Here is a 14,295-nt window from a genome sequence, read left to right as displayed (position 1 = left end):
GCTGAAAAGTCAGTGAGTTGATGCAATCAACAAACTTTGAATCAATTAAACTGGATGATCTGGTGAACTGTAAAGAGCATTGAGATGACATGTGCTGTGAATCGGCGCTATAGAAATACACTAAATTGAATTTTTAAGTCCGCCTTCACGTCCGTGAAGATGATTTCTGCCTTAACTTTATGCAAGAACTCTAACGAAAACAAACGCATCATCTGCAGAGAAGCAGATCCCTTTCAGGGATCTGTATTCTATCTAATTTTTCCAAAGAATGACACAGAACTTATTTAGTTAAGTTTGCTCAGAGGCAAAAAGCACAAAAAAAAAACAATCTACTAAACTGATAATTCAAAAGCCAGTTTCTGTACTCCAATGTTTAATGATTTGTGGGGAAAAACAAACAAAATAACTAAAAGCTAATGTCGCTAATGGTTTGGATCTTTACATTTATTCTGGTAAAGTAAGGAATCCTAAAATCAATTTTTAACATCTGTAGTAATCGTTTGATGAGTAAGGTAGAGGACTTGTAATGCTGTGGGCCTTTTTACCTTTATATTTTAGATAAAAATCTGGCAAACTGACTGAAAACTGAAAATGGGTCCTGATGAGGGCTGAAACAATCTGATTAATCATGATTGATTGATTATTTAAATGACTTTCAACTAATTTATGAATGGAATAATCATTAACTGGAGTATAGAGATTGTAAAACATGCATTTAGGTGACAGAGCAACGCACTTAGAGCAGGAATTATATCAAAATTGTAAACATTGTGCATTTAAGATAAAAAATGAAATGTTTTCATCTGTCACTATGCTCTACCCAGAACTCCTCAAGTGGAAAGATTTAGTTTCACCTGGTTTCATTTATCATCTTCTTTTAGGAACCTTTGGCTATCTGATTTTTAATCAATTAAACTAAAAAAACTATCCACAGATTAATCGATTTGCAAATCAATTGGTAGTTGCGGCTCTAATCCTCATTGTCTTTCATTAAGAAAGTGACTCAATTAAATGACTAAATTAAAAGCAAAAAAGTTAAATATATTTTTAATCCCTTTTAAATCTAAAAGGAAAGCTGCAAAGCTTCATTCTGCTATTTTGATCTGTGATCTGACGAAGGAAGCCGAGGATATAAAGACTTATCGAAGTAAATAGATGTTAAAAAAATGTTAGAGCTGTAAATTTAGCCTTTTTTTTAACTATTTTTCAAGGCTGCACTTTAAAAAAAGATTAAATTGTTCCAAACGAAATTTCTTTTTGTTTTACACTTGTGTAAACAAACTGACAAATAAAATGTCTAAGTCTAGGTCTTTAATAAGAGCTGCTATAAAAGCCCAAGAAGACTTTACAATGATTTATGTGTCCTTATTTTTTTGCTAATTCTTTAATTTTGTTCTTTGCTGGATCATGAAATCAGCCTAATGTATTGTGTGTGCTTTTTTGAGGGATATTGCATTTTAAACCTCACGTTTCAAATGAAAAGGTTTGAGGGAAATAAATCTGTGATGTAAATAAAGCTATAAATCTAACAGCATTCATTTTGTGGTTGCAGGCTCCTGTTGCCGTGCGTTTGGCCAAAGAGGCCATAAATCGAGGCGTCGAGGTACCTTAGGGATTCATCAGAATTTGACAGATCTTTACATCAAAACAAAGGGTGACAGGAATGTTTCTTCCAGGTTGACATCGGGTCAGCAATGGCCATAGAGAGAATGTGTTACGCCAGGGTAAGTCTCCTTATAATACCTCTGGATCTTAATCAATCAGGAAGTTGAAAGTAAATCTGTGGACAGTTCCGTTGTTTTGTTTTCCTTAAAACTCCAGGTTATACACCAGCTGGGTAAAGCTTGTCTGCAAACACCGATGCCTGTAATCTGAGCAAATCATTGATCTGTCCTTTCCCAGGTCATCCCCACACGGGACCGAAAGGAGGGCATGGCTGCCTTTATCGAGAAGAGACCCCCGCGGTACATCGGGGAATAAAACCTGCCCAAAGGACAGCCGCATGAATGAGGATCAAATGTTCATAATCTATAGTTACCATCGGATGTCAAATAAGAATTAATGTTAGAAGTTTGGTCCATGTGGAGCACTAAATGAGTCAATATCCCAAATTTTAGAAAAGTGCAAGAATAAATACATTAAGAATTTACAAATATTAATATCTATGTACTTTTTAAAAATGGAAAAGAGTGCTTCTGATAGGTTACCTTTCTATGTTATGGTTTAAAATAGATCTAACCACAGTACAAATACTGTGTTACCTTACTAAAGTAGAAATTTCTATGCTATCTATACTTTCCTGGATTATTTGTTTTAGAAAATGTTTTACTTCTACTCATTATATATATATTTTTTTTCAATTATCTCTACTTTCTACTCTGTACATTTTTAAAATAGACTCATTGGTTTTGTTTCATTAAAGCTCATTTTCATTATAGAATGTTGGTATTAAAAAAAATAATAATTTGTTTCATCCAATCACTGAATTTCTTTGTGGTTGGACTCGGTGCTGCCCCAACTTGTTGTTCACCGAATAGCAAAATAAATAGTTTTTCATGATGAAGTTCAATTTGACACTGTTACCATTAAAGCTAAGAAAGTTAAGCCTAAGAAAGCATGCATTACTTACTGCATTACATTTATACTTTAAGTATTTTTAAAAATGGTACTTTTACACTTTTACTTGAGTAGAAAGTTGATACTTTTTTAAACCGTAGTATTTATAATCATACTTGAGTAATAATATTTTTGACACCTCTGGACATAAGGTTTGGCTTCATGGGAAGAAAATGTGAGGTATTATCTGAGTGAAAGAACATCGTGCAGAAAGCAACATCAAGCAGACGGTGAAAGAGTTGACATAAGTTGGTCTCCCAGATGGACTCCAAGCATTCAGTCACATCTGTTACTGACTTGATGACCACTACATTGTTCAGACAGCAAGGAAAAAACGGTTACGTCAAGTCTTTTTAAATGTATATGCACACAGATCTCTTCTCTTGTCAGATAAATTATCAGCATCTATCATTGTTTAAATGTTAAGGTCTGAGAGTAAAGCTGCACCTATCAAGAGATCACTAATGGTGAGTTATCCTGTTAACCTGATGATCAGCAGGTTAAATACTGTAAAATTTTATAAAATGCATCCATCAATTACTTTTTCATCTGTAAAAACATCAGCTGCCTGTAATTTGTCTTTGAATTAGAGTTTAGCATAAAATAATTCAAACCTGGTATTAAGCTCGTTCATAGAGAAATATTGAAATTCCTTCAGTTTGCTTCAACATGTGTAAAAACATTACCTCTAGCAAAAAACAAACAAACTTACAGCTCAATTTTTTTTTTTTTTTGAGAAATAACATTTTTCTGTATTTTTCAAAAACAATCTTGATCTCTGATTTGAGGAGATATCATTGATATATATATATATTACAGTCATAGTTTAAAGGTGACAGTATATTTAGATATGATGGGCAAAAAAAAAGAAAAAACTATTTATGCCAACATACTTTAATTTTTTATTGTTTATTGAATCATGTCTCGGCTGCCCCATGAAAGCATTTGACCAAACAAACTATTTCATATAACTGCTAATCCAGTCCCAGGTCGGTGCATAATACATGCGCTCACCAAATACCAAATTATAAATGCAACTAAACCAGCGGTCACCAACCGTTTTACAGCTGAGGGCTAATTCAGGGGCACTGAGTCACAGGAAGGGCTACCAATACTGACCTATGAATTGCAAGGGTCAACGTTCACCTAAACTTCATACATTATAAACATATCTTTATCGTTTCTTTAAATTTATAATTTTCTTTTAGACATTTTCATTTTTGAAATCTCTATAAATTCTTAAATGCCATATATGATGAAATGATCTATAACCCAATTAAAAAAAGAAGAGCAACAGAATACAGTGAAATTTCAAACGTAGCTCACTGTTGAGTTGTTCTATTTTCAGAAGACTCTAAGAGCACCCTTTGAGGGCCCCTTGGTGCCCGCGGGCCCCATGTTGGTGACCCCTGAACTAAACCATTAGGCCATAATCCACTGGGCAGGTGAGTTGGTCTTCAGTAGTTATGCAGACTGCACGGTTTTTTGGTGGCCTTCTATTTATGTGTGTAAAGCGATGTCCGGTTGGTTCCCTGTGTGGAATCAAGGTTTTTCCTTGGCCTATATTGTGTGATAAAATGTTTGAACAGAAGTAATGATAAAGAGATCCTGTTCCATTCACTATGCTGTACTGTTTAGGGGGACAGAAAGCAGGTGCCTCCCCTCCCTACTCTAGACAAGGGTGAAGGGAAGCTCATGAGGAGCTCAATAAGGATTTCATAAAGCCTCCTTCATGCTATGGTTAAAACTTATGCTCTTATCGATCTCCCATCCTGTTTCTGGTGTGAACAGAAAACAGTTATCTGAAATGTTTATCTCAGCAAATTTATGTTCTTTGATGAACTAAAGTGTTTCTCTTGGGAAGATTCAATGTTCATGTGTGTGTATGGTTTGGATTCTTTTTAAATGTAGAGGTGTGATTCTGAATGCTTCAGAATCGCACTCAGCTGTATTCAGCTGGTTTGTGCCATTTACTCTGCAGAGTAAAATAAAACGTGTTCTTCCTTGCATATCAACTCTCTGCTCAGTTTTACTCCACACCTGCTACGCAGTTTGTAAAACAGGTTGACTTTATTAGCACTGAAAAGGAAACGTAAGAAACTAAGACCTGCATAAGAAAAGTGGGAGCCTTTGGATGCAGGGTTCCTTCGCAGTCTGGAAATTCAACTTTATAATCAGAGTCTGAATGTAAAAAAAAAAAGATAAAGATATTTAAATGTTGGTTTTACATTTCCTCTTACTGGGGTGGTTAGCAAACTTTTCATCTCCCTGACCTGCAGATGTTCATAAAGTCACAGCATCAGCACCAACTGTCTAAGTTACTTTTCATTTTATTAAATCTATTAATCTAGTAAAAATACCAAGATTACTTTTAATTAGAGCATCTGAACAGATAAAAAATGTACGTGAACTCAACTCTAGAAAGCATTACAGTAGAATCAATAAACTATATTTATAAATGCACATTCGGCATTAAGATGGGAAATAAATATGTTTTCTAAGCAAGAATAAGGGTGTGATAAACACCAAGCCATGCTTTAAAGTATCTGTATTATATATTGGATAATTTATGTTAAGACTAAAGCTCCTCGCAGAAGCATCGATACCCCTTGATCTTTTTTAATGACTGCTTATTTTATGTTATGTGGTAAAACACAAAGTAGTTCATCATTCTGAACTTAAATGCTTTAGAAAATCACAATGTTGACAAAATTCATAAGAAGTCACCGGATGACTGAATACTGCCCCCTTGTGTCTCATCTCAGTATAAATTCAGCTGTTGTGGCCTCAGTGGTGTAGAGAAAACAAAGGAAAATGTGGAAGTTTAGGACAGTTACTAGGTTATAAAACCATGTTTTGAACAAATCAATCATTGTAAAACCACAAACCTAAATGGACATTGCCCTCCATTTGAAATGACACGCTGCACAAGGTGACCATTAACCAAAGGAGCAGCCAGAGTCCTGCTAGCTCGCTATTATCGAACCTTTTTTTTTTTTTTTTAAATAAAGCTTTACAGTCAGCAGTTTACCATTATCCATGTAGTGGACAAAGTAAGAATGACCCACATGCAAAATGCTCCAACTGCATCAACTCAAAACCTACAGGCAGACACAACAGAAACATTAAAAAAAATAATTTCAGATTGAGAATATTTCCAATATAGAGGGGGGTGGCGACCAGTGGTTAGGGCATAGGGCCTGAGTTTAAGCCCCCCTCCCACAGATTTTCACTCTGGGTCCATGAGCAAAGATCCTTAACCCCCGATTGCTCCCCGGGCGCCCCACAATGGCAGCCCACTGTTCCCAGAGGAAATGAGTTAAATGCAGAGTGAATTTATCCAATGTGAGATCAATAAAGTTCAATTATTATTCATATATAGAAAACAATCTTTACAATCACTCTCCATCAATCTGTTTTTGTCTCCCAACACACTTGTTGCTGTAATCTACGGAAGAGGATTAGGGCCACTGAAAAAAAAAAAAAAGTAAACTGATTTTTAAATTTTATTTCAGTTTAACATGGGAAAAAAGTCAGAATTCTGACTTTAATCTCAGAATTCTGACTGAATTCTGACAATAAAAAAAGTCAGAATTTTCTGAGAAAAAAGTCAGAATTCTGAGAAAAAAGTCAGAATTCTGAGATTAAAGTCAGAATTCTGAGAAAAAAGTCAGAATTCTGAGATTAAAGTCAGAATTCTGAGAAAAAAGTCAGAATTCTGAGATTAAAGTCAGAATTCTGAGAAAAAAAGTCAGAATTCTGAGATTAAAGTCAGAATTCTGAGAATAAAGTCAGAATTCTGAGAAAAAAGTCAGAATTCTGAGAAAAGTCGGAATTCTGAGAAAAAAGTCGGAATTCTGAGAAAAAAGTCGGAATTCTGAGAAAAAAGTCGGAATTCTGAGAAAAAAGTCGGAATTCTGAGATTAAAGTCGGAATTCTGAGAAAAAAGTCGGAATTCTGAGAAAAAAGTCGGAATTCTGACTTTTTTTCCCATACTATACTGAAATAAAATAAAAAAAATCAGTTAACTTTTTTTTTTTCCAGTGGCCCTAATCCTCTTCCGTAGTAATCACAGTTGAAGACGACTCAACAAAGTTTGGACTCATAGAGGCTGGATACACATACATGCCGCACGTTTCAGACTTTTTATTTGCAAGAAAAGGCTGATACCCAGGCATAATTATCTTTACATTCACAAATATGAGCTACTTTATGTATGGCATAAGATCCCTATTAAAAACAGAACACACTGAAGCTTATGTTTGTCTCCTAAAAAGGTTTTCAACAGTTCAGAAACTTTTGCAAGGCATTATTTATTTGGTAGATTTTAAAACACAGCAGGTGTTCAATTGGAGCGGATGATGATGAACCTCAGCTGTGTGATAAACCATCTGTAGTTCAACACTTTCAGCCCAAATGTGCAGAGTCTTACCAAAATAAAAAATATGTTTGACGATTTAGTGGTGGGAAAAGTACGGCATTACAAAATAAAGGGACAATGTGTAGGAACCCTGAGGACTGCAGAGGCGTCTCAACATCATTTCTATTTATATCCAGGAGAAAATATTAAATTGTTTTTTTATTAATTCTCTATGCAATCACCTGAACCCCACCCTGGTAGATTACTATTCTGCTCTCACTGTATAGAGATAACACAGTGTAGAAACCGGAGCTCTTTCAGGCGATTGAGGGGTGGAGAGAAATGTAGAAATACAAACACACATCGACCACATCATTATATCCATTAGACTCCAGAAACCAAAGAGGACGTTTCCGTAAAATCTTCCTCTGGCTTTTCTTCTTTGCATGTTTCTCACATGATTTATAGCTTCAAGGTTGTTTTGAATTTTACAGGAAATGATCAGTAACTTCAGGAGCATTTCCATCTTCTGAATGTTCCCAGGTGAAGTTTTATTTTTCCTTGTAGCATGGTGATAAAGGCTTCAGCAGAAAGAAAAAAAGATGGCCTGCAGACCTGGAGGCTTCGTCCAGCTGATCGGAGCTCTTGTTTATAAAATCCATGGTACGAGCATTCACACCAGCATGCTAAAGCTCTCAGCAGTGTCATGCATATATTTAAAGATTTATCCATAATTTCCGACTATAGAGAATTTATCAGAAGCAGCAAACCCCGCCCCCCCTGCTCAGGTGTTTGGAGTCTGACACATCCTGACGCTTTCCGGCTTGAGAAACATCCAAGTGCCCACAGTCAGGAGGAAGAGCACAAATACAAACTTAGCTTATAGCAATTTCAGTTTTCCAACACGAGACTGGCACGCAGTGAAAGTTTCTGGTTTGAACACAACGGAAATAAATAAGGTTAGTGTGTGCAAAGGTTTGCATCGTCTCTGATGTCTTTATAAAGATGGTCTGTGTGCGAGATGGGCAACAGGCTCGCCCACGCATGCACTCTCACACATTTCACGTCCTCTTCCTCATCAGGGAACACCGTCGCCTGAAAGGGAAGAAACGAAACGCCTGCTAAGCTGCGTGCGAGCTTAAAGAGGAAGAACAACAGCGCAGGGTTCTCCTTCACCTTAGTGATGTCACTGGGGGGCCAGACGTCGCCCTGTGTGTGCAGGCTGGCCTGTGCGGGCTCTGTGGCGCTGCAGGCTGTCCAGGATGCTCTCGGCCAGCAGTTTGACGTCCCTGTGGGTCTGAGGGTGCGTGTGAACGAGCTCCAGCTGGTCCAGGCCCCCCTCCTCCAGCAGCATGCTGCAATAACGAGAAGCTGCAGCAACACAAAGACCAAGAGGTGAGCAGCTGGAGGTTTTTCCTCAATCTACTAACTGACACAAAGTAAAGTCATTTAACAGTCAGTGGGTAAAGAACACCAACTTTAAAAATTAATAACTCCTGGTTGGATTTTAGCACATTAACATGTTTAGGCGCCAGATGCTTATTTTATGCTTAGTTTTGAATTTGCCCCAAATTATATATATAGTTGATATTCATATTTCATGTTTTTATTTCGTATTGATAAAATATTTGATATTTAATTTAGATTCATGAGTTATATTAAAGGAGAAGTTCGGTTTTTTACACTTTAAGCCCATTTTCTGTAGTGTCCAGGATGAAATCGAATGATCGACACCAAAAGTTTGACAATTGCTCCTGTCTCTGCTTTTTGGCTCATTTAGAATCCCCCCCTGGCTGCTCCAGAATGGCTTGCATAGAGCATGTCCGATAATGTCCTTAAAACAACCTTAAACGTTCTTTTTTTAAAATATGCTACTCACCGGGTCGTCAGCGCCGTTCAATGACGTTCCAAAAAAAGTTTCGTGAAGAAAAAACGTTCCTGTAGTGTTTTATTTAGCATTTTGTAAATCCCATTGAGTTCTGTTGGAATAGTCAATATTCCGCTGCCACCGGAAACGGAAATGGGGCCTGTTTACACAGTTGTAGTCTTTTCGCTTCACTCTGTGTACTCCGACGTCAAGAATCAAGAATCCACCTTTCGTATTCCATTTTCAGAGTTTTTTAAAGTGTTTAACAGAGACGTTAGCACCTTGTACATGTTAAAACATGTACAAGGATAAAATGAGGAATTAGAATAATTAAAGGACGTTACTTAGTGGCTTTTAATGATTCTGCGTGACGTGCCCGGTACAGTAGCCATTCTTAGATTGACCCCGTTGGCACTGCGGTGGTCTGTGGATTCTAAGATTTAGATTTATGAAAGTTAAGGAGGCATATTTTCGTTTGTATTTGTTTAACTTGTCTTTATTGTTTTAAAATAAAAATTTAAAAAAACGTGAATTCGGTGGAAGATTTTATTTCTTTTGGATCCTGGAACACGCTTCAGCCACAAAAGCTCCAATCTATGCAGAATTTTTTCAAAAATACCCGACAGTGTGCTTTGATCTGAATCAGTCTAGAACTTCTACCACATGTTTAATTTTTATTCAGGATTATCCTGGATTTAGCTGCATTTATCCTCCCATTAACCCCGATTTGCTTCCCTGTACTGATAAAGAGAGCTTCAAACATGATACTGCCAGCGCCGTGCTTCAGTGTGGGTAAAGTGTTTCTCTTCCTGCTATTAAGCAAGTTCAGATTTAAAACCATTCTTATTTTGTTCTACGTTTATCAGCTTAGCTTTTTGTCCCCGTCAGCCCTCCTCACATGAGCCAAGACTGTCTGCAGCTCCTCCATAGTTACTAGGAGTGAGTATTGGGATGGGTGTTGTGATACGACACGCGTCACTAGAGCTGGGTAAAAAAAAAAATCGATTTTGAATCGATTCCTTTACATTTCTGCAAAATTGATGTCTAGGGAATGAGATCGATTAGTTTTGATGTTCAAATTCAAATGAGCCGGAAAGATGCACTCAAGATGACTTCAAGCCAGACAGCTGCAAATATAGCCAATAGGTTGGCTGAAGCCATAACAAATGGGGGCTGACCAGAAAACACGCTGTAGTTACAGACAAAGCTGCAAATATGGTTTGTTCAGTGAAGATAATGCAGCTCATGCATGTCTGCTTTGTCCCGCTGTGTCACGTCTGCTCGCTCGAGTGAGGCTTCACTTTTTCACTTTTCACAAACAAGTTTGCACTTATGAGACAGTTTTGTTCACATCTCAAGCTTAAACTGCCTGATTTACAAGTTTGCACTTTGTGTTTAAATGGACAGGAAAAAAAATAAAATACATAAGCATTTTGAAACACAGTTGAACCACTTTCATTATTTTAAAAACGGATGGAATCGAAATTAATCGATTTATAAATGTATGAATCAAAATTGAATTGATTCAGGATACCCAGCCCTACGCGTCACGATACTTGGGTCATGATACAATAGCGTTATTTTTCGCAGCTATCAAAATTAAATGTACAGATAAAAAGCAAGTGCTGTAAATGTTCATTGGAATATTTTGATCATTTATTTATTTTGGTATCCATGTTGTTTGGGGTTTGAGTCAGTCCTTGTCTTCCACTGTGACTGTCCCAACTACAGGTACGATGCTGCGCTGCAGAGCTAAAGGGCTGCAGAGGTAACCTATTTACCTCATTGTTTAAGGTAAAAATGCTTTGTTTTTTAAAATCGATGCTAGGAAATGAAAAATGTATATTATATCGGGCAGCCGAAAATCAAGATATATCGACAAAATTATTTTTTTTCCTCACACCCCTGATAGTTACTATCTGCAGTTGCAACTGCTTTTGTGAACAATGCTCCGTTTCTCCAGCTTTAAGGCCTAAACACAGCGGTTTGTTAAGACTTTAATTCTCTGATCCGATTTCTTTCCATTTGTCCCGCTGACTGCGTATAGAGAGACTCCGACTAGGCAGGGTGGGCAGATCTGCATAGATTTTTTTTTTCTCCCACTTCTGTCTCTGTGCTTTACACAAATTAAAACAATTTCCTATATCTGCCTTGAGACGATTATGAAAAGTTATAAAATATAAATAACGCTGATAGGTCTAAAGAAAAGAAAAACCTAACAATAAACGCTGTGGGGCGGTTTCTATAGCGACTGAGAGGTGATTCTCAGAGAGAGTTTATCCAAGTTTTTCTTTCTTCTTCTCATAAAGAGGCGAGAGAGAAACGCTGCGGTTACCTGCTCTGTCTGCCCCTCCTTTTGTTTTTCTGTGAGGCTCAAAGAGGATCACAACTTTATCTGTTTGTCTGTTCTGTCCTCCTGAACTCCTACCATGTATTTTTTTATGTTTCATTCACTGTTTTTGCACCAGTCTGTCCTGCTTACTATAAACATGATATCCAACTCCAAAACTGATTCTTTCCCCGTGAGATTAACAGATTTTATTTGTATTTTCCCTCAAAAAGGATGTGTTTTACTTTGTAATCGTGCCTCTCTTCCTGTCAGAACCATGAAATTGTGGCTGAATTGCTGCGTAGTCCGACTAAAATAGACCTGGGCTCTATCTCAGTTGGTCCTATGCAGCCCCCTTCTATAAAATCGTGTCGGGTGTGATCATCCCCACTGACTTTCAGCGAGCGCTAAACGCCACGACCTCGTCTGACATGATTTTCTGTTGGATCAGATCCAAAATCTGATTTGGTGTGTTCAGGCCTTCATGCAGATGAGCGTTACTTGGCAGGTCAGTAATTGTGCTCAAATCTTTCCATTGTCAGAGGACTGTTTGAGCAGAGCTCCCTGAAATGGTCAAATCTGGAAATATTGTTCTACAGCCCAACCCTGCTGAAAACATCCCATCCTCCTGAGCCGTCTGCCGTTTTCCTTGGTTTGATAAAGCTGTTCGTTCCCTAGTAAACCTTAGATCTTCAATTGGTTGCGTTTGATGTCATTAAGGAGTATTTAGATGGTAACATTTTTAAATCCATTGATATTTGTTGTAAAGTAACAGTAAATTGGATAAATACACACAATAAACACTTCTGCAAAGTCTCACCGTTTTTGCTGCACACATGTTGCATGGCCCAGGCTGCCCACAGCTGGACTCCCGGTGTGTGGAAACACTCCAGCAGGGGGAAAAACGGGTTAAAGGACCTGAAAAACCAGAGAAGAGGAGATTTAGTTTCCATTATGAAATGTTGTAAGGTCTTTAAATAACCAATTTGTCCGGCGTATGCTTTTTACTTTAAACATAAAAAAAAAAAATCTTGATACATTTATAAAACAATCGCCATGTGGGATGTGTCTCTCACCTGTAGGCCACCATTTCACACTCGGGCGTGGGCCACTTCATAATGACAGCATGCTAGAGAGGCACGCACAGATAAATCACCACAGTGCTTCATGTGATCCGGATTTAAACTTGAAAGTAGTTCTGCTTTACTCCTACCAGCTGCTCGAGCAGCGTGCACCGCAGACCCGGGCTCAGCACCCAGGCCTCCTCTCCTCGTGATGTCAGGTGTGCGAGGATCCCTGCGGCGAAGTAGCTGACCTCTACCTCGGGGCTGTGCAGCAGAGCGCTGATGTGGTCCAGGAAGCTCTGCACCATCAGCTCCGCATGCAGCTCCCTGACCTCGGCTATGTTGTTCTGCACAGCAGAGGGCCAAGTAGGAACGTTGAGGTCGTAATTTAGAGAAAGGCGCACAGAGTTACTCAGATGAGCAATAAAAGGCGTGTAAACTCACCAAGAGACCAAGAACCTTCTGCTGGATGGAGGATTCATTTGGGAAAGACTGCAGAGATGGTGAGGGGACACATTACCACACACTGATATCCACATATTTTATGCAAAGATTTACACAGGATTAACTCCCATAGAGGTGGCTGTACAGGCAGCTTTATTTCTGTGTACCTCCAGCACTTTAATGAACAGATCCAAGCCTTGGTTCTCGATAAAATGGCGACACGTTGTAGGCGATTCATCGGTTAGGTTCCAGAGAGCGCTCAGCGTAAACTTCAGGGTTGCATCCACCACGTTCTGGTTTGCCTTCTGACGCACAATGTGCAGCAGTTGCTGCAAAGCAGGAAGAGAGTATTGTAAGCATTTTGTGCAAAAGTGCCAATAATTCATGGTGAATTAGTGATCAGCTGTGAGGGGAACGATACCTTGACGATGAACAGCTCTGCTCCCAGCTGGGCCGTCTGTTCTGTGGACAACTAAAAAAAAAGAAAAAGAGCAAACAATCGTTAAAAAGATCCAGGAATTAAGAGCAGAGAGTTAGCCAAACAGCGTGTGTACCTTAGCAGCCAGTATGGAGATGATAGCCACCGCCATCCTCTGCATGTTTTGATCTTCATGGTTGCAGAGCCACTGCATCACCAGTTTGGCTGCTTCAAACCTTGGGAGGAGAAATGCATGAACAATCACAATCCAGGCCTTTTAGCTGAGGATGCTACATGGTAGGACGTGCATCACCCATGAAGTAGATGCAGGTTTTCTGACCTGTTGAATGGTACCTCCTGTAAAATGCGATCGCTGCACAGAGACAGCAGGCAGTTTTTCTGCAACTGCAGAAAGACAAAGCAAAAAAAAAGCAGAACCTGTAAAAACCTCCGACTCTGGGTAAACAGATTCCTCCGAGAAACATTATTCTAGTTGAAAAAGGTCAAAACAATGAAAGGGAAGCTAAATGTTTTGATTGTTGGAAATTCATTGTATTCAAATTTTTGAGCTGTTCCAACACGTTTAAAGAAAGTTTTTGATATACACAGATAAGTTTTGTAGTTTTATGATGTCTGCTAAACCACTGGAACAGAACCATGCTAAGGACACATTAACTTTACTAATTCAGAATAAGGATGGGTCTGATTTAGAAGATTACAGTCTATGCTGCTCCTCAGCAGGACTTCTGTTGAACAAGTGGAGAAAGGAAATGTCTCCTAAAAAAAAGGAAATTTCCTAAAACTTTGTTCAACCTGCTAACTGTGAAAAATGACACTTCCTAGACAAGACTTCTCTGCTTTACTGCATTTGTTGCACAAAATCAGACTCCCATAAAAATAAGGTACCTTAAGTACAGATGCACTTTGTGATGACAAAAGAATAGGTTTTTGAAAACCGTCCGAACCGTTCAGTTCGACTGTCTCGGTTCGATTCGCGTGTGTTTCGTTCGGTTCATGCGCTGCTCCTTTCTCTCATTGGCAAAGCGTTTACACTCCAGAGCAGAAAGTGGCGGTACTGCGACCAAAGCCAACCACCAGTAGTAAAGAAGAAGAAGCGAAGCAGCGTAGCCGGGTGTAGCAGAAAAAAATCAGTTGTTGTGGAGAATTGCGTGGGTATGGAGAGTGGGAAAGAACAGG

At 38.5% G+C, this 14,295-nt stretch overlaps 2 protein-coding genes across 2 annotated transcripts in view; one reads left to right on the top strand and one right to left on the bottom strand.

Moving 5' to 3' along the window:
- echdc2 (enoyl-CoA hydratase domain containing 2) overlaps positions 1-2,096 on the top strand; it is an 11,960-nt gene extending 9,864 nt beyond the window's left edge. Inside the window, exons 9-11 of the mRNA XM_015392976.1 lie at positions 1,553-1,603; positions 1,677-1,724; positions 1,903-2,096. Of these exons, the coding sequence (XP_015248462.1) occupies positions 1,553-1,603; positions 1,677-1,724; positions 1,903-1,980 (177 nt within the window). The 3' untranslated portion in view covers positions 1,981-2,096. The remainder of the gene's footprint in view (positions 1-1,552; positions 1,604-1,676; positions 1,725-1,902) is intronic.
- A 4,590-nt stretch (positions 2,097-6,686) lies between these two features.
- The window catches only part of zyg11b (zyg-11 family member B, cell cycle regulator), a 12,277-nt gene continuing 4,668 nt past the window's right edge, over positions 6,687-14,295 (bottom strand). Inside the window, exons 8-17 of the mRNA XM_015392973.1 lie at positions 13,439-13,587; positions 13,235-13,334; positions 13,102-13,152; positions 12,848-13,009; positions 12,681-12,728; positions 12,386-12,583; positions 12,249-12,301; positions 11,993-12,090; positions 8,153-8,347; positions 6,687-8,071 (exon numbers count right to left, since the gene is read on the bottom strand). Coding sequence (XP_015248459.1) covers positions 8,163-8,347; positions 11,993-12,090; positions 12,249-12,301; positions 12,386-12,583; positions 12,681-12,728; positions 12,848-13,009; positions 13,102-13,152; positions 13,235-13,334; positions 13,439-13,587 — 1,044 coding nt within the window. The 3' untranslated portion in view covers positions 6,687-8,071; positions 8,153-8,162. The remainder of the gene's footprint in view (positions 8,072-8,152; positions 8,348-11,992; positions 12,091-12,248; positions 12,302-12,385; positions 12,584-12,680; positions 12,729-12,847; positions 13,010-13,101; positions 13,153-13,234; positions 13,335-13,438; positions 13,588-14,295) is intronic.

This window comes from Cyprinodon variegatus, unplaced genomic scaffold, assembly GCF_000732505.1.
Source record: "Cyprinodon variegatus isolate N-32 unplaced genomic scaffold, C_variegatus-1.0 Scaffold618, whole genome shotgun sequence".
NCBI lineage: Eukaryota > Metazoa > Chordata > Actinopteri > Cyprinodontiformes > Cyprinodontidae > Cyprinodon > Cyprinodon variegatus.
The sequence above is the reverse complement of the archived record's forward strand: the minus strand, read 5'-3'. Positions and strand labels throughout refer to the sequence as shown.